Source organism: Leptonotus elevatus, chromosome 8 (assembly GCF_054856555.1).
Source record: "Leptonotus elevatus isolate MCC_2025b chromosome 8, RoL_Lele_1.0, whole genome shotgun sequence".
In the NCBI taxonomy this organism is placed as follows: domain Eukaryota; kingdom Metazoa; phylum Chordata; class Actinopteri; order Syngnathiformes; family Syngnathidae; genus Leptonotus; species Leptonotus elevatus.
In genome coordinates, this window is record NC_141246.1 from 22,634,119 (window position 1) to 22,648,909 (window position 14,791).

Genomic DNA, 14,791 nt, shown 5'->3' on the forward strand with positions numbered 1-14,791 from the left:
CTAATGCTAATTGCTGCAAACCAGAAACAGCTAGAAATATACTTTTTATTTCCTGATGAAAGAAGAGACTCTAATCTTTCTTTTGGTACGTTCCATGTTTTTATAGCAAAAGAACAGAATATTCTGTTGGCCTTGCAAAATCAGTCAAAATCCAATAAAACAGCCGGGAGCGAAGGGGGTTGCTTCAGTGAAAATGGCTGGGAGTGAATGAGTTAACTGGGACGACACAGGCTTCAGACGGGGTATTGACATTTCTGAGATGATGTAAATGGCGGTCAATTCGGTGAAAAAGAAATCTCTCCACTCATTAAAAACCATTGTATTTTGGATTGTTGCAATTTGATTTGTGAGTATTATTTCCACTTTAAATTGTGGTAAGATAGTTTGACCATACAGTCTGTGTGTTGTATGCGAGTCACAGGCAAAAGCACTACAGAAATGCAATACAATGCAAATACTTCCTTGACACGTTTCTTGTGATGAGCATACAAACCAGGTAAATTGTTATAGTAATCAATCACATTTTGAAATCAAAATAATCCTCCAAATCAAATCACAACACTCGTATAACTCGGTGAAACTTGGATCGTTGTAATTTAACTTGTGAGGGTTATTTTGATTTCATAATGTTACTAAGCGACGTTTGACTACTATAGCAATCTGCCTGGTTTGTATGCTGCTAGTTACACGCAAAAGCAATACAATACGTCATTTTTTTACACCATGTAAAGGAAGCATTTGCATTGCAGAAATAACATAGATGATGTTTGGAGCTGTCAATAGCGGAGCGCTTCCTTTCCTTTGACCGCCAGTTTGACTTGTGAAATGACAACCACAACAGCAGTTCGGTTAGTGGGTTGCTTTCGCTTCGGATGATGATGATCTCCACCTTGACCCAGGGATACAGTCCAGTTCCGATGCCGGCCCACTGTCATGAGCCTCGTCAGAGAGACCGTCATCGATAACCTGGCGAGGACCTTGGCTCTGGATGAAGACCTATCGGCCCTCCTTGCCAAGCCGTGGATCCCTTGGCGCATCCTGGGGGCTTCCACTCCCATTATTTCCTCGTTCCGAAGAAGGTGACCAATTCTGGAACTGAGAGTTCTCAACCATTACCTCAAGATGTTGCCCTTCCACATGCTGACTACAGCTTACGTTTAGCGGACGGTCGCCGGTGTGGAGCGTTTCGCCCGACGTCACTGGCAGACAGTTCCAGGTGCTCCCTTTCGGCCTCTCCCGCTAACCAAGGGTATGTTCACTCGTCTTGTTCCTGACAGCCATTGTCCCGTTGGGCCTGCTACTGTGGCTGAACGGCTTCCTCTTGGACCCACTGTTGGACCGTCGCTGTAGGGGGGTTTGTTTCGGGGAAGCAGTCCCTGACTTTGTTCCTCCCACCTCTATTGTTGCAGCAAAATATCAACGCATGGTATTTCACCTTTTTTTTTCAGCGGCACAACCCGGTGAATAGTTAGGATTAAGGGAAACCTGCGAAAGAACATGTTGACCTCAAACTGGGGTGAATGTTAATCTTTCAGCAAGGCAACGACCATGAGCACACAGCCAAAGATATCTAAAAGGTGACTTAGGACACAGACAGTCTGTTCTAGAATGGGCGCAGGTCGGATACGTGTGCAAAGCTAGTGGAATCATACTCAAAATAACTTAAGCCTCTAATTCCTACCAGTGTACCAGTGTTAAAAAAAGGAAGAAAAAAAAACATTCAGCAAAGATTGGGAATAATATAACATACTCTGCTATATCCCGGTAGCCACAAGAGGCAGCCACATGTAGGGGTGTCCAGCCCTCGCTGTCAACCTGGTTCACATTGGCACCGTGCTCCAAAAGAAAGGACACCATCTCCATGCTACCATCGATGCAGGCCTTGGAGAGTCACATTTTGAATGTAAGTTTTGTTCTTATCAAACAGTAAGAGAACAACTCAGGAAGTAGAAGCAGCTTCACCTGATGTAACGCGGTAATTCCATCAGCATTGGAACAGTTGATAATTTCAGGCCCATCCTCCTCGTTGCTGCTCATCATCTCCTTGGCCTCTTGCAGCATCACTTGGGCCTCCTCAGTGTCCCCGCTCGCACACGCAGCCAGAAACTCTGCAGCTCTGTCAAACCTCACCCTTTTTCTGAACGGCATGATAGACAGAATATTGGATTAAGACTTTTAGATTTGATAGTTTTCCATTCATCCATTTTCTATGCTACTTTTTCATTTTAGTGTGGTGAGGTGGAGCTCATCGCAGTTGATTTTAGTGAAGTTAGTGAATCTTACTAGTCTACCAAATGATGCACAGTGCACAGCCGCTGCGAAAAGCAATTTGTGGAGACATCTGTTCTACTAAGAAAGAACCATTCAAAATATAATGTAAAGCTTAAACACACTCATGAAAATTGTGAAGTTAACAAACACGATCTAGTGGTGGGGGATGGGGAGGGAAATCAATATTGCAATATATTGTTGCACTCGCAGTTGCAATAAATATATCGATACACTGATGGCAGATATCGATATTTTATGACAACACACCAACCCGATGCACATAATGGATTAACCCCCATTCAAACATGGCAAGGAAGCTGGAAACATACTGAATGTAACACGCCGCCTACGCCAAGGCTAACCAATTGACGCCAATGCAATAGCCTTAATGGGTTTCTACTGCGCGGCGGCGTGACCTTCAGCTTGACTTCCTTTTTCGACTCACATATCAAAGTTTTTATTGAAATTACCTATTTTCTACCAACATTATCATAATGCCAATCCTGAAAGTATATTTAATCGCTAATTTCTAACACTAAGAAACTGTTAGTTAATTATGCCATCATTGTAGATTCGACACAATTCTCCGTCATTAGTGGCTAGCAGCTAGTGTTAGCATTAGCAACAAATGCCAGGCTGGTACGGTGGCCCTAAAGCACAAAATGCAAAAAAGGGCTGGCAGCGTGTGTACAACCATAGCTCTTGAATAAAAAAAAAAAACGCTATCATGCTGTCCTGACTCAAAGCTTCAAAAAGAACACGGTCAGACTCAGTGTTTGATTCACAGGCTGACACAGCACGGACGTTAATAACCTGGACTCAGAATGTGTGACACTCATTTAGGGCACACACAGCAAGTTGAATAATTAGTGCTGTCAATATCGAATATTTTTAGAATCGATTCATCTATCAATTATTCAATCAATTAATCGGCTTAATTTTGTTTTGCATTAAAGTGTATTACATATGCATTTCCCCCTCCCTGATTACTGTTTATTAACCAGTGATTGGTGTTTATTTCGTACTTGGTATTCGTATACTGGTATTCTGCCTGGTTTGTTTACACTGTGTTAAGGAAGCATTTCCATTATGTTGCATTGCAGAAATATCAGAAATGCCCAAATGTTTGGAATTTAGTATAATTTGTCAATAAAAGTGCTAATCCCTCCGCACTCTCTGACAATGAGAGCACCACTGCCATCTACTGTAGTGGATGTGCAATACACTTTATTCTACTACAGCCAAAAAACAAAACAAAACAAAACATGTTCCCTAAAGTCATACGCGCCCCACAGGGTGGCCTGCCTGCCCCCCTATTTGAGAAGCACTGATTTAACCACAATTATCACTCTGAAGAAGTATATATTACGTAATTTGGGAAAAAAACCATGAAGGGCTTTGAGAATTCCCAAACCTACGACTTTGATCGCAAATTGATTTGCTTTATCGGGGTACTGTAGAGCAATAATCTAAAAGTGCAACCCGATGTATCTCATTTGTAGTCCACCCACACAGGTCCACGCACATTCTTCATTGAGGACCTTCGAGCTAAGCTAACAAGCGTCCATCTGACAAGTAGTGTTCAACTGTTCACCACAGAGGTTTTCCTCACCGTCTCTTGGGAAGCGGGCTGCTTTCATCGCCCCTCGAAATAGGCTGCTCACTCGGCGGCTGCTGCAGCTCGGCCTCCGGCTCCTCGGTTCCTCTTTCCACGGAATCGCCTCGCCATCTTCGCCGGGGCAAGGCCGAGGCTTTGTCGGTACAAGAACCGGCCCAGCGCTTGAGCTGCTCTAGCCGCTTAGTCCTCGCCGAGTCGCCCATTAGTTTATCCGAGGAGGACCACGATATTAAAAATAAAACATAGCCAGGAAACGAAAGACACACCCTCCATGCGTATGCTTCCACTTCCTGGTCTCTGGCAGTGTGCAACCTGGAGGAAGCCTGTGCTCGTGCTCGTGCTCGTGCTCGTGCGATATGTTAGTGAGTGAGCTGCGCGAATGCGCGCGACACTTCACACAACTCAATGTGAGGACGTCACAACAAGGCGTGTTTAGTGCAGTACAGTAATTTCTATTGCTAATAATAAAATATTTTAAAAGTTAAAACTTCCTGCCAGGAAAGACGAAAATAATAGTCAATTATTACTCATCAGACTGTTATATTCAAATATCACTCACAATGAACAGTTCGAGTGTTTCAAAACTTGGAATGCGACCACCATGGAAAACCATTTGAACAATGAGCACTTATTCAATATCTGTATCTCCTTCTCGTGCCCACATCCTCCATAAACTATTCTGCGCTCTTTTCCCCCCACTAACAACCAGAGACGGCTCCAGGACTTTTTCTCTTGACCGATCCATAGAGAGGTGAGAAAGTCATTTATAAATACAGTATATCTATAAACTAATAAAGATATATTAATATAAACTCTCGACCCCCTCCCAGTATTTTTTTTATATCAATTTTAATCTAGATAAACCCAACAAACGTTTATTTAAAATCTTATTTTGTTCAAAAATAATTAATGTGCAAAATGTTCAGACAACAATAATGTATACTGATGCTAAATCAGTTTTTAACATAAACTTAACAGTCGTAGTTTGTGCTTAATTGCCCCAATTAAGTGCAGGTAGCTATTGTAAACATGTCTTGTAAACCTCCCATCCAGCATTCTGCCACTTGTGGAAAAGTACAACTCACAATAACATCTGGATGTAACAGAACATAAGAACAACACCTTTTAGTAATCCAGAAGACAAAATTCGATTTCACGGTTTAGCAAATTTTCAACTATTAGATTTTTAAAATGACGATTAATTGAATTCATTTGATTTATTGTCCAGCCCTGTCTTATCATATGAACTAAAGTGTTGGATGATCTTAACTCATTTGCTCCCAAAAACATACAAAAACTTTGTATTTTAAATATAGCCATGCTCCCAAAAATGTATTTATACGTTTTTTAATGCTAGAGCATACAGAAGGCTTTGATGCAGCCTCTGACCTGAAGAGGTGGCTTAAAGCAATGGTAGTTACTACAAAAAATGGCCAGCAGGTGGCAGCAGAGTATAAGAGATCAAACAGGCCCATGTTGCAAAACATGTTTTAAACAGATTTGTGAATAATGATGAAATTTAGCTATATTCTAATGCTAATTGCTGCAAACCAGAAACAGCTAGAAATATACTTTTTATTTCCTGATGAAAGAAGAGACTCTAATCTTTCTTTTGGTACGTTCCATGTTTTTATAGCAAAAGAACAGAATATTCTGTTGGCCTTGCAAAATCAGTCAAAATCCAATAAAACAGCCGGGAGCGAAGGGGGTTGCTTCAGTGAAAATGGCTGGGAGTGAATGAGTTAACTGGGACGACACAGGCTTCAGACGGGGTATTGACATTTCTGAGATGATGTAAATGGCGGTCAATTCGGTGAAAAAGAAATCTCTCCACTCATTAAAAACCATTGTATTTTGGATTGTTGCAATTTGATTTGTGAGTATTATTTCCACTTTAAATTGTGGTAAGATAGTTTGACCATACAGTCTGTGTGTTGTATGCGAGTCACAGGCAAAAGCACTACAGAAATGCAATACAATGCAAATACTTCCTTGACACGTTTCTTGTGATGAGCATACAAACCAGGTAAATTGTTATAGTAATCAATCACATTTTGAAATCAAAATAATCCTCCAAATCAAATCACAACACTCGTATAACTCGGTGAAACTTGGATCGTTGTAATTTAACTTGTGAGGGTTATTTTGATTTCATAATGTTACTAAGCGACGTTTGACTACTATAGCAATCTGCCTGGTTTGTATGCTGCTAGTTACACGCAAAAGCAATACAATACGTCATTTTTTTACACCATGTAAAGGAAGCATTTGCATTGCAGAAATAACATAGATGATGTTTGGAGCTGTCAATAGCGGAGCGCTTCCTTTCCTTTGACCGCCAGTTTGACTTGTGAAATGACAACCACAACAGCAGTTCGGTTAGTGGGTTGCTTTCGCTTCGGATGATGATGATCTCCACCTTGACCCAGGGATACAGTCCAGTTCCGATGCCGGCCCACTGTCATGAGCCTCGTCAGAGAGACCGTCATCGATAACCTGGCGAGGACCTTGGCTCTGGATGAAGACCTATCGGCCCTCCTTGCCAAGCCGTGGATCCCTTGGCGCATCCTGGGGGCTTCCACTCCCATTATTTCCTCGTTCCGAAGAAGGTGACCAATTCTGGAACTGAGAGTTCTCAACCATTACCTCAAGATGTTGCCCTTCCACATGCTGACTACAGCTTACGTTTAGCGGACGGTCGCCGGTGTGGAGCGTTTCGCCCGACGTCACTGGCAGACAGTTCCAGGTGCTCCCTTTCGGCCTCTCCCGCTAACCAAGGGTATGTTCACTCGTCTTGTTCCTGACAGCCATTGTCCCGTTGGGCCTGCTACTGTGGCTGAACGGCTTCCTCTTGGACCCACTGTTGGACCGTCGCTGTAGGGGGGTTTGTTTCGGGGAAGCAGTCCCTGACTTTGTTCCTCCCACCTCTATTGTTGCAGCAAAATATCAACGCATGGTATTTCACCTTTTTTTTTTAATGTTGGCTTTCAAATGTATTTATTCAAGCACTCACTCAATAAGCACCGGTACAAAACCAATGCGTAGACCTCCAGCATGGCAGCCGCGGCTGTGTCCTGAGGTGTGCGTGATGTCACAGCAAAACCATAAGAAAACCTATCATTGAATTTATTATTATTAACGACTGACAATAGATGAGCAATGTTGATTCTCTGGCACATTGCTCTGAACAGTTCATTTGTTATCATCCCTTTCAAAGAATTCAAATCAATATGTTCACAGTGCTAGCACTAGCTCTTCATTGCACATAAACATTCCAGCATGGAATGCACTAAGGGTCAAATTCCACATCACATTTTTCTGTGGCTGAAGCGGTTTCAACGGCAGAAAGCCAGGATCACACTGGAAAGTAAGTAAACGTCTCAGTGGCATTCATTTGTGTTTCATTGAGTTAGATTTTAGCCTGCATGGCAAGCATCATAATCAATAAGTTGTGCCTCCTGTGTGACAAAATATGGGGTTATTATAGCCATTGAATAATACCACAGTAATTTCTTACAGAGACTTCTATCCTTGTATTGCTAGTAAAAGTGATACTGTCGCAAAAGTGACAGCCTATACAACTATTGCAGATGATTAGCCTCCATGATTACATCAATGAGGCTCGTAAACATAGCTACAACTGTATGTTTATAGTAGTATGGGGGGATTCTAACCAAAAACGCTGATAAACTTTCAATACTGTATGTTTTCCATGAATAATGGTGGGAAAATGGGGAAACCACTCACCGCCACACACCCACCCCTACAAAAAACTAAAATCTAAAATAAATAAATAAATACTAATTATATATATGTCAAAATTAGTGTAAAAATGAGCTAATTTAATTAATTTAAAGTTCCTTTAACGCCACTATTTGTTTTTTGTTTTTTTACGTGCAATTAAGGACCGCCCCTTTCTTGGAAAGTCTGCACTGGGGGAATTCCAGTCGCAACGCAGCAGACACATCCATGTCAAAATTTAGCAGCAATACATTTAAGAATAATGCATATATTTGTCAAGTTGTATTTTACAATTTTAAAAATGTGCAGAATTTCACAAGTTATTTCATGTTAAAGATTAGATAGCTCTTAATATGAAAAGAAAAATGCACTGAGCTGTCACCAATGTCTTACAAATGCAATTATGCCATCTAGTGGCAGAAAAATGACCTCAACACAAATCAATTAATCGTGACTTAACTATTGATGAATAACCATCCATACTCACAACTACACCAAGGCACAATTAGCCATCAAAAGAAAACAAGCTAGCTAGCCACACAAGGAACATGATAATGAAAATATATGTTTGTTGGACAAAATTTATGTAATTTTAGTTTTTTCAGATCATACCAAATGATGTCCAAATATGACCACTGACTTTTTTAATAGTTGTGATACAGTACAAACCTGATAACGGCTCCCATTGGCTCTTGACTGTCATGTGGATGATACAAACTCTTATTTATAAATGTATTTCAAAATAAAAGTCCCAAATTGGTTATTTCATTTTGGTCGCACCACATAATAATTCATTAAATGGGCATGATCGGATAAACTTATCCATCAATGACACATATACAATACCTCTAAAATGTACAGTCAGTTCCTACACAGATTGTTTGACACATAACGCAGTAAAATCACATTTCATATATGAATTATTTTCCCTCTTACAATTTCTCCTTCTGGCAATGAGTCATCGTATCATTTATTTGTTTCATGACTGATTATAGAATGCTGCCCTCCAAACACACACCCGCCCACTCAATCCCACCTCACGCTGTGATGCAGCTGGCAAAGGCATGGCTTGCAGAGGACACACCAAACTTTGATCCTGCTGGAGTATGTGTGGGGTCACAGGAGGTGCAGGCAAGGTTGTTGTGTAAAAGCCCTCACAGTATCTTGGCGGGAAGTCCCTTCTTTACAGCGGTGTTCACTGAGGTCGGCTGCACCGTCGATTGGATTTACCAGGATGGAGATGAAATTGGTCAGTATTGCATGTTATCCGATGATCTAATCAGTATAACTCGCAGAAGGGGTATAAATTGACGCAGAACCAAAACTGAGTATTTTCATAAACCTTCAGGAAAATATGAGACATGCAAAACACTGACTCTGTTATGCAATGGATTCCAAGGTCGAACGCAATATGTAATATTGTCTTTTAGTTAATGTAGTCACTGTTTTGTTTTTAAGACAATAAGGTTTGTGTTTACCTTGCGAAAATGAATACTTAATTAAAAGATAAACGCAGACCTAATTGTCTTTAAAAAGAAAAACAGTGACTGAAATAACGCAACAGTCTGGTGAGGTCAATTGGTCGGGTCGGTGGGTTTGATGCAGTCATTGCAAGTAAGGGTTATGCCACAAATTCTTAAATGTTCTTCACTTTAACTTCATTTAAAAATGTCTGTTCCAATACTTTTGCTCATTTGAAGTGGGTGGGTTCAAACAAAAGGTACTTTGTCCTGAGTTGTTTAACACATATGGATGTAGAGAATATGACATAAAAGCGATAATTCAGTTTTTTGGGTGGGGCGGGGGTCTCATATATTCATCTTTTGATCTGAAACTCAAATGTCTTCAGTATACAACAAAAACAAAAAGCTTGACCTTGCCGTTCCAATACTTTTGGAGGGGACTGCCATTGGAAAACCAGTTTGCTTGTCAAACATACTCAACTGTGCAGGGCATCATTTAAAAAGGAATGTGGTATAAAAAGTAATGGTAAAAAAAAACATCATAAAAATACTTGTGGACCTAACTGTACACTATGTGAACCATAGGCCCAGATGCTGTCACACTTACTGCTGTGGTACGAGGCCCGGCTAGATGCCTCCTCCTGGGCGAGCGGCCAGCTCTAAACTGTCTTGCCCGGGCCTCAGGGATTGCCACTCGGTGTTCTCAACTCCGGAAAACGGCAGGAGCAGGAGGATGGCATGGAGAAGTGGCGGGCACACGTAAGACAACGCCTGGCTTCCGCCTGGTGGAGAAGTACGCGATGCTGGTGGGTGCTGTGTCCATGCACAGGCAGGATTTGAGTGCAATGGTCATGCTGAAGGACAACCATGTCTGGGCTTCAGGAAGCATCACGGAGGTGGGCATGCTGCATCAGTGCCCCCACCCTTCACTCTGTCCAGAAGTCTACCTCATATTCACCCTGTCATATATCTTTGGTACAGTTTCTATCAAAACCAGCCATACTTTGATATCCTCTTATTGAAGTTTTCTATTCTAAAAAGTAGACTGTACATTCTAAAAAAAAAAAAAAAGTTTGTATTAAACCTATCAATAATTTTAATCTGAGGTTTGGAAAATTGATGGAAAGATGGATTTATAAATTAGATAGTACATATGTGACAGCTTTTTAACAACACATTATACCACATTTGTATGGAGACCAGGGATGATAGTAACACTTTTTGTTTGAGAATTTGCAACTCAGTGGTTCTTTGTGCTAGAGATCTCAAATTTTGACATGTGCTACCCACATTTGTCTGCTATGAATGACATACACTTGAACTTCTACCACACTATCACAGATTGTGTACAATGTAATTTAATTAATGTAAAAGACAAAGAGGGATGCTGTTACAACCTACCCTAGTACCAGGGTGAGGTAACACTATTCGGGATGGATGTAACAGTTAAATTATTAGGCTTAAAAAATGTATGGAAGCACTTTATTGAATATTAAAGGAACCATAACACCACAGTACTAACAATAATGAATAAAAAGTATTAATGAAATACAATGAAAATAAATACGATAAAATAACCAAATATATAGAACATAAATGTGTATTGTGTACATGCTTTGTAGCCTGAACCAGGTTAATATGAAAAGGCATTTGAGCACTTGGAGATCTGTGGAACAATCCATTTTTGAACACTGATCAGTTTCTCTTTATGCTGCATTTGAGGAAGGTCGGAAGTCGGATTTATCCCAGTTGGCTTTTCTCAGTTCCGACCCGAAAGCGTTTGAGGGGAAAGTAAACAACCAAAATGGCGGATAGTGATAAACAGTTTTTGGTTTTGGTCCTCAAAACACATTTTCAGCACCAGCAAACTTGACTTCTCACAATTTTGCTTCATTTATATATTTATCTTATTTCAAATGCAGCATTAGTTCCAGGGTTGGGGAATCCAGGTCCAGAAATTAAAAACCTTGCCACAGATTGGCTTTAGCCACAAGTATTTCTAATGAACTGGCAGGTAAACAAGCTCATCTCCACCTATTGAGTGTGGCACATGTGGCTAAATCCAAACTATTGCAGGGTTTTTACTTTCTTGACCCCGATTCCCCAACCCTACTCATATGACAGGAGATGACACCTGGGTTCATCATGACGAGCCTTGAACCATCTTTGGAACGTCGTCACCCTACGATTAACCGCTGAAAATCATGATGGTCTTCCACTTCTTTGTCTGTTTTGTGTTTGACCAGAGGTGTCAAATCCAGGTCCAGAAAGTAAAAATGCTGCCACAGTTTGGCTTGAGCCAAAGGTGCATCCATTCAACAGCTTGTTTACTTGAGAAGCACCTGCGGCTCAAGCCAAACTGTGGCAAGGTTTTTACTTTTTGGACCTGGTTTTGACACTCTGCCTTTGATCCTGATTATCCACTTTTTGACAATGCTCTAACCTATTGCAGCATTACCATAAACATTTTCCAATCTTTTGAAAATGTTTACTTCCATAATAAGGAATTCAATCACAGCTCTTTGCTTCTGACGGACATCCGATGATGATGTCATTTCCAAAACGGCTGACAGGGAGATGATGTGTTCAAGCATTTTTTTGTTTAAACAGTCTCTGTAAATTAGTTTTAAGTTAAACTGCTCATTACAACTTAAAATAAAAGGACTATCTCAAGTTTGTAGTTACTACAGAAGGAGTTAAAATTCTTAACACACAGTTGAAAGGAAAAATTGAAAAAATATGAGAAGAAAATATGAGTCGGGTAAATTCAACATGGCTCATTACTTTGTGACTGCCCCTCGTATAATATAGTATGTAACATATACACACACTGCAAAAGGTAGCACTCATTTGACCTCTTTTCTGAATTATATTTTATATAAAAATCAGTCTATTTACCATTTGCCTTCCAAAAATAATGAGCTAAGTCTTTTTCTTTTTTTTCCAGAAAAAATGAAAAACTGAACCAAATACAGATTATTTATTGCCATATTAATTTCAGGAGTAGAATACATTGATCTGTTCATCTAAGAACGCAGCCAATTTTAGCAGAGGTAGCCAGCATTATGACCTGTATAGTGTTAAAAAAAAAAAAAAAAAAAAAAAGTCAAAGTATGCCCAGGCCTTTGTTTTAAGAAGGTGAGAGAGTTCTTGAAATGAATAGAGTTCTGAAAGTGAAATCCCTTTTAATTGACAGTACAGTTGTACCTCGGAGTTTGAACATAATTAGTTCCAGCGAAGTGTTCAAAGTCCGAATTGTTCAACCTCCAAAATATTTTTCCCATAGGAAATAATGTAAATGCAATTAATCCGTTCCCAAGCTCCAAAAACAGAAAATTCCTATTTTAATTTCTATTTATGTTTTTTACATTTACAGTACAGTACAGCATTTAAACAATAAAAAAATATCTTACCCTTTTTGTTGTGGTGTGATGGCATCAGTGAATGATATATGTTATGTTAATGTTAGCTTTAGTTTAGTGCTGAGTTTGTGTATTTTACATTGGGCATATTGTTAGACTACTAAGCGGTCTTTGCGTGCATTGTTTACTGTCAGGCACGTTGTTGAACAGCTAAGCGGGGTCCTCGTGCCAGTATTTACAGAAGTAGTCACGGTAGTTACAACGGCGTGATAATCTCTTTCCTAATTCCACTGTGGTTCGTAGCACTGTATGTTTTGCTTTGCTGCCACTCGCACTGTTGTCTTTCTTTGAGCCTATGGCGAACAAAATTGTCGTGGAAAAATCAAAATGCACTCGCGAGTATGGAGCACCTCCGTGAGTATTCACGATCTGACTGGAAATGAGCATCGTCTCAACTACCGCAACGTGAGTATTCGGCATTGCTCGGCTTCGCTCAGCTTCACTCGGCTATACCCGTTTACAAGGTACGTTTAGCTTAGCTTGATTTGCTTGGGTGTTTGAACTCCGAAATGAGTTCAACCTCCGAGGCATTTTTTACTTTTGGTTGAAGTCCGATTTGTACGAGTTTTGAGACGTTCAAACTCCGAGGTTCCACTGTATTTCAATGACAGTGATAAAAAACAAACAAAATATATATTTTATGAGCTCTCTATTTTTAACAAAGTCTATTGACTCAATGATTTTCTTTGTTGAGGTATGTTTTGTTAAAAAGAAAAAAGTGAAGTCTTGATAAGCTGCTGATTCACCTTCAACTTTTCGATTGGCTTTGTTTTTCTGTAAAATTCTGTAAACACTTTGTTTTTGACTAAAGCTAATTGAATATAATTTATGATTAATCAAACAATAATTTTCTGCTCTGCAGGCTGTGAAAGCTGCCAGGTCAGTGTGTGGTTTCAGCAGCAAGATTGAAGTGGAGTGTCGCTCTACAGAAGAGGGCATGGAGGCAGCCACAGCAGGAGCAGACATTGTTATGCTTGACAATTTCCAGCCTCAGGTACACAAAATGTTAGCACATAACTTTCAGTATTTCCCTGCCAAAATCCACATCAAACAATATATTATACTACAGGCGCTCCATGTTTCAGCTGGTGCACTGAAGCAACAATTTCCAGCTCTGCTGATAGAAGCCAGTGGAGGAGTAACACCAGACAACCTAGCTGAATATTTGTCTCCTTGTGTGGACATCATCTCCCTGGGCTGTATTACACAAGGGTGTCCAGTTGTGGACTTCTCACTAAAGATTCAAAAGACTGCTTCTTAGTCAGACCTAAATGAAGGATAAGCACCAGAAATGTATTTTACATTCAGCAAAATGGATTTTGAACGACTGTATTTGCTTACAATAAAGACAGGCCACAGATGAGAGATTAGGCTATACCAGGAAAAAGAAAGCCCACTAGAACAGCTGAAATTTATTTGGAGTCAATCAGAGTCACTTTAAAGGGATACTTGACTCATTGAGCCATTTTCAGCAGTAAAACGTTAGTATTTTGACCAGAATGAATGTGATAATTTCATTATTTTTCATTTACAAATAATAAATTAAAAAACTAATTTGTCCACTTGCTGTCGACTGAAGATGACATCACCTGTGCTGAGGAAGTAGGTAACGACCAATCATGGCTCATCTGTTTTCTGGGTTTCGTCATAGTCTTACCTGTTCACACACTCCTCTGAGTGGCTGCGGTGAGACCGGCCAGCCCTTGCAGTAAAACCGTGTCTTCTTTAAATGTGGAAATTGGATGGATGTTTAATAAACATTTGAAACAAAATGGCTCCTTTGCAGCAATAAATCATAGTAGAGGAAGAGGGGGGAAGAAGGGGGGGGGGGGCTTTACAAGGGACACAAACCCGGACCTTCTGCTTACAGGTGAGCACACTAACCACTGCACCATTTGTTCATGTAGGTTTTATGGCACAAAGTTTTTACTTGTAAGCATCAGCCGCAGCACGGAACCTTTCTGGGAATTTAAAATAGCCAATTGTCATTGCACTTTGACATTGCAAATGTGAAGAATAATTGATTGCTTTGAATTCAATTGGACATAATGTTTACTGATAAAGGCTACTTTTATTACTATCTTGTGAGCATGGAGGTCTTCGAGAGTGGGCGTGTGTTTAGTCCGCAGAAGTGGTGCGGGGGTGGGTCCTCAATTGATGACATCAGCTTGTGCGGACCCGCTCGTTTTCTTGGGATGGGAAGGGCTGGTGCTTGAAGAGCAGAGTGACCTAGAATTTCTCATAGAGGGGTAAATGGAGGAAAACACCACTTCGGT

General features: G+C 40.3%; 2 protein-coding genes across 3 annotated transcripts; one reads left to right on the forward strand and one right to left on the reverse strand.

The window, feature by feature from the left end:
* Positions 1-304: 304 nt before the first annotated feature.
* LOC147170228 (protein phosphatase 1 regulatory subunit 27-like) lies at positions 305-6,856 on the reverse strand. 2 transcript variants are annotated; one of them, XM_086083697.1, is made up of 5 exons: positions 6,575-6,856; positions 3,884-6,514; positions 1,963-2,137; positions 1,751-1,881; positions 305-1,485 (listed from the first exon to the last, which is right to left on the reverse strand). In XM_086083697.1, exons 2-5 carry the CDS (start codon positions 4,090-4,092, stop codon positions 1,398-1,400), a joined length of 603 nt encoding a protein of 200 aa, XP_085939823.1. In that variant the 5' UTR covers positions 4,093-6,514; positions 6,575-6,856; the 3' UTR covers positions 305-1,397. The 2 variants fall into 2 exon arrangements, with proteins under 2 accessions (XP_085939823.1, XP_085939822.1); XM_086083696.1 differs by having other exon boundaries at positions 3,884-6,856.
* Positions 6,857-7,174: 318 nt separating this feature from the next.
* On the forward strand, positions 7,175-14,281 carry LOC147170229 (nicotinate-nucleotide pyrophosphorylase [carboxylating]-like). The gene is made up of 5 exons (XM_086083694.1): positions 7,175-7,256; positions 8,626-8,879; positions 9,679-9,989; positions 13,378-13,509; positions 13,585-14,281. Exons 2-5 carry the CDS (start codon positions 8,627-8,629, stop codon positions 13,774-13,776), a joined length of 888 nt encoding a protein of 295 aa, XP_085939820.1. The 5' UTR covers positions 7,175-7,256; position 8,626; the 3' UTR covers positions 13,777-14,281.
* The last annotated feature ends 510 nt before the right edge of the window (positions 14,282-14,791 follow it).